Source organism: Megalops cyprinoides, chromosome 18, assembly GCF_013368585.1.
Source record: "Megalops cyprinoides isolate fMegCyp1 chromosome 18, fMegCyp1.pri, whole genome shotgun sequence".
NCBI classification, from domain to species: Eukaryota; Metazoa; Chordata; class Actinopteri; order Elopiformes; family Megalopidae; genus Megalops; species Megalops cyprinoides.
The window spans coordinates 577624-582711 of record NC_050600.1 but is presented as its reverse complement, the minus strand read 5'-3'; the positions used below and the strand labels follow the sequence as shown (position 1 = coordinate 582711).

The 5088-nt window shown below is 47.9% G+C and overlaps 1 protein-coding gene across 1 annotated transcript in view; it reads left to right on the top strand.

Moving 5' to 3' along the window:
- The window catches only part of LOC118793143 (astrocytic phosphoprotein PEA-15), a 17437-nt gene extending 16116 nt beyond the window's left edge, over positions 1–1321 (top strand). Inside the window, exon 4 of the mRNA XM_036551166.1 lies at positions 739–1321. Coding sequence (XP_036407059.1) covers positions 739–803 — 65 coding nt within the window. The 3' untranslated portion in view covers positions 804–1321. The remainder of the gene's footprint in view (positions 1–738) is intronic.
- Positions 1322–5088: the final 3767 nt, after the last annotated feature.

Sequence of the window (5088 nt, the reverse complement as noted above, 5' to 3'; positions counted from 1 at the left end):
GGGTTCTGCATGGCTTCACTTTTGTCTTGGAGCTCAGAGTTGTAATGGGGTCCTCATACATAAATTACATATAAATGTATTTTTAAAATTTTAATTGTTTTAATTGAAATTGGGTATTTCGAGACTTGTGTGTGTATGAGCTTTATTTCTATAGCATGGAAGTGTTTGAGTCTTTTCCCTCAGTGCACCTGAGTAAGGCTGGGACTCCCTACTGCACCAGCTGCTGCAGTACCTCAGCTTTTTGTTTCAATAAAGCTGTAAGCAGGGATTTCACAAAGAACACCACGACTGCTCTACCGAAACACTGCTCTACCAGAGTGTATTTCTGACAGCGCTGCTCTAACAGAGTGTATTTCTGACAGCGCTGCTCTCACAGTGTATTTCTTACAGCGCTACTCTAACAGTGATCTGCTCTGCGTCAAACTCTGCTCTGTAGAGGGCAGCAGGACCATCATCAGGGATTTAAATGTACTTTTCTCTGTCTACAGAGACCAAACTGTTCCAAGATGTTTATGTAAATACTGAACAATTTTGCACTGAAACTACAGCCCTATGTCCCTCCATGGGGCAGAGTAGAAAATCTACTCAGGGCTCTCGGTTTGCGGCTTGCTTTTGCAAGTGCAGAACCTATTTCTGGCAGTATTACTCCAAAAGAGTCAATGCTGATGTCCCTCCTGCTCTCTCTCTCCAGCTCTCCTTTACTTTTCCTTCTTTCATTGGTCCCTGTTTCCCCTTCAGATATAATCCGCCAGCCCTCTGAGGACGAGATCATCAAGCTGGCCCCGCCTCCCAAGAAAGTGTGAAGTTCCTCATTCGCCATCTTTTCTCTGCACCCCCGTCAGTCCCATCACCCCAGCCACCCTATGCCACTGCATTCACTAACAGCCAATCAGATTTCAGCTACACCTATCACCACCAGTGCTCTCAGTACTGAAGGAAGGGATGGAGTAACAGAGGGAGAGAAGAGAGAGGGGGGCTACAGTAGAGGAAGAGGATGAGGAAGAGGGGGAAGAAGAGGAAGAGCACCTCTATTCTCTACAGAGTGGGTCTGTGAGCCTGCCACTCTGTCACCCAGCCACTCACACACTGATATCCCCCTGCAGAAAGTGTGTGTGTGTGTGTGTGTGTGTCTGTGTGTGCGTGCATGAGTGTGTGAGATGGTTCCAGAGTCCAGAGTTGTGACCTCAAATGCCTGACAACCGAATTGTATGTGTTGCTATGGTGACCTGCCCAAACCATTGCTATGAGGTTAACTGGTGTTGAAAATATGCTTAAAATCATTTATTAGATACATGGTTAACCTGCTATAATATTTACCCTGTTATTTATTTCCATTAGCAGAATAAGATAAGAACATTTTATATAATGTGACATTCCCTTCATGAAAAATCAGAAAAGATCAAATCACCACAGTCCAGTGCAACATGGAAAGATAATAATCATCATTTTTCCATTTGAAAAAATATGATTTTCCTTTTCTGGGGACAGACCTGCCAGGTGAGGTTAGTTTTGGGTGTTACTTGTGTAAGCGTAGGGTCTGCTCTGCATTTCAGGCAGCGCACTGCGTGTGTCCCGCCCTCCAGGTCAATGAGCCATAAGAGTCCCTGACTGTGGCTGTGCCAGCCTCCCTATGCAATTACAGTCTAACTACTGCGTGACTGTGTGGAAGGCAAAGTTTGCATTTTTATCTGAACCCCCCCCCAACTTGGCCACACCCTCCTGCTCACTCCAACAGCCTCGTCCACACTGTGACTCACAGCTCAGTGAGTCTCCCGGGCCAACGCACAGTACGGCTACACGGCTACACAGAAACACAGCTACACAGCTACACACCTACACAGAAACACAGCTACACAGCTACACAGCTACAGACCTACACAGAAACACAGCTGCACAGCTACACAGAAACACAGCTACACAGCTACACAGCTACAGACCTACACAGAAACACAGCTACACAGCTACACAGAAACACAGCTACACAGCTACAGACCTACACAGAAACACAGCTACACAGCTACACAGAAACACAGCTACACAGCTACAGACCTACACAGAAACACAGCTACACACCTACACAGCTACACAGAACATGGGGTGTGGCTGATGCTCCATTCAGTTTGCGCATATGAAAAGATATCCTCTTTGAAAGATATTTCAAGTAATTTATTTAATAGTGTGTAGAAACCCCATGAGTCTGAGGTTTTAAAAGAAATTTATCTTACACTTAAAGTTAATTATCCCTTTGGTTTGAAAATGTTTCAATTGTATGTGTGTCTCTGCAGTACAGAAATGAATGCCTTGTATTAATGGTTATTAATCCTGAATATTAACGGTTGCCGAATTCAGCTCCGGTCCTGAGTGCAAAGGCTCTCACGGAGAGCCACAGAGACAGATGGATTATTATACCCGAGGTATTATTATAAATGTGTGATGATAATGGATCTGTAGCACAGCTGCAGTCCTAGCAGAGCAGAGCTCTGAAGCATGGGTGTGCTTGTGAATTTTGAGCCATTCCAGCCACCGTACATGAATCCATAGTTAGACTGTTGATTTTCAGCGTCCGCACAGGTCAGGCGTGTATATCTAATCTGTGTGGATGTGCGCATGTGTGTGGGAATATATGTGTGTATACACACTCACAAACACATCATTTTCACAAATAATCATAACCAGCAGGCCATGTATGGGACAGCACTGTGTGGAATGTGTTTTCCTGGTGGGGGGGTTGGCAGAAACTCACTCCAGTCCCCCCTGCACCCCCCACCCCCCAGTGCCAAGGACCATGTCCTTTTACTTGCCAATGTCAGCTCAGCTGTTTTTTAGTCTTACTCAGTTTTGTACTGCTTGTACGGAGCCGTGAGAACAGATCCATCTCTCACAGGGACGTTACTGATGCTCGGTATTCTATGCATTCTCTGATCCAGTCCCAGCCTGCGGACCCGACTGCTGCCTCGCTTCCTGAGAGGGGCTGCAGGTGTGGCGTGTTTCTCCTGCATGACGTGTCATACCCTTTGCTTGTAGTTTTTTCAGATGGACAGCAGATGTGTGTGAGAAATGTTCTTTTTCTGATGTTATAAACAGAGGAGTGAGATCCTCTGCTTTTTGCTGAATGTCTGATTAACACATTTTACAGGGTGGCGGTGTGGTGACTTGATTCCATAGCTGTGTAAGAGGGAGGGACAGCGTGATGCTGAGTCAGAGAGCGGGGAAGAGGGGAGGCAGTGATAATTACACATTAACCTGTAACAGTTACAATGGCTGATTACACAGAGGAACATTACGGCATCTCTCTTTTCAGCTTTCTTTATGTTACTGAGGGACTCTGCCTGAAAGATACTCATGTTTGAACACTAATATGCTGGGTGTGTCCGGGTCACTGTGTGGCAGAGGGTGCGGCCTTTCGTTGTTGTTGTAAGGTGATTTTGAGTAGGAGCTGTGGACTGTGACATCTGTGTAAGATTGGCTTCGTGATGGGGTGTGATTTGCCAGCCTTGTTAGAGTAGTTAGACAGACTGAAAGGATGAACGCACACACAAACACACAAAATAGATCCATTTGTGAAGTTATCCAAGTGCTAACAGTGGGGCTCATCTCTGTACCCCGAAACGTTGCTTTGTTTCACTTGACCAGTTCTGTGCTGTTTTATCTGAGGTGGATTATCGTGAGTTCCTCTTTTTTTATTCCACATTCCTAACTCATGGCAGACTTTTGATTCTCTCTCCCTGTGTTTGGACTCATCAGGAAGTTAAACACACGCACAGGTGGAAGGATCCCCCTCCCACGGTCACGTTCACTCTCTGACCAGTTACACTTTCTCACCACTCGATTACAGCTGCTTCCAGAGTGCGGTCATAACAGCTTCACCATTCCCAACCGCAACGCAACACACAAGACACTGCGTAACACACCACGTTACTGCGTCAGCCTGCATCGCACACTGCGTAACACACCACGTTACTGCGTCAGCCTGCATCGCACAATGCGAAACACACCACGTTACTGCGTCAGTCTGGAGTCGCACACTGCGTAACACACCACGTTACTGCGTCAGTCTGGAGTCGCACACTGCGTAACACACCACGTTACTGCGTCAGTCTGCATCGCACACTGCGTAACACACCACGTTACTGCGTCAGCCTGCATCGCACACTGCGTAACACACCACGTTACTGCGTCAGTCTGGAGTCGCACACTGCGTAACACACCACGTTACTGCGTCAGCCTGCGTCGCACACTGCGTAACACACCACGTTACTGCGTCAGCCTGCGTCACACACTGCGTAACACACCACGTTACTGCGTCAGCCTGCATCGCACACTGCGAAACACACCACGTTACTGCGTCAGTCTGGAGTCGCACACTGCGTAACACACCACGTTACTGCGTCAGTCTGCATCGCACACTGCGTAACACACCACGTTACTGCGTCAGCCTGCATCGCACACTGCGTAACACACCACGTTACTGCGTCAGCCTGCGTCACACACTGCGTAACACACCACGTTACTGCGTCAGCCTGCATCGCACACTGCGTAACACACTGCGTAACACACCACGTTACTGCGTCAGCCTGCGTCGCACACTGCGTAACACACCACGTTACTGCGTCAGTCTGGAGTCGCACACTGCGTAACACACCACGTTACTGCGTCAGCCTGCGTCACACACTGCGTAACACACCACGTTACTGCGTCAGCCTGCGTCACACACTGCGTAACACACCACGTTACTGCGTCAGCCTGCGTCACACACTGCGTAACACACTGCGTAACACACCACGTTACTGCGTCAGTCTGGAGTCGCACACTGCGTAACACACCACGTTACTGCGTCAGCCTGTGTCACACACTGCGTAACACACCACGTTACTGCGTCAGCCTGTGTCACACAGTGCGTCAGACACTATGCCCCGCTCACTGTGTCAGACGCTACGCAAGACTGGCGCATATTCTCGCTACCTTTTCACCCAATGCTGGGTCAGAGTCTCTGATTGGAGGAACTCAGTTCTACATATCGATATGTTGGAAATGAGTTTTCTTTGAAGCCACTTGTTTTGTTAGTTTAGGTGTTTCACATGCCAAGCA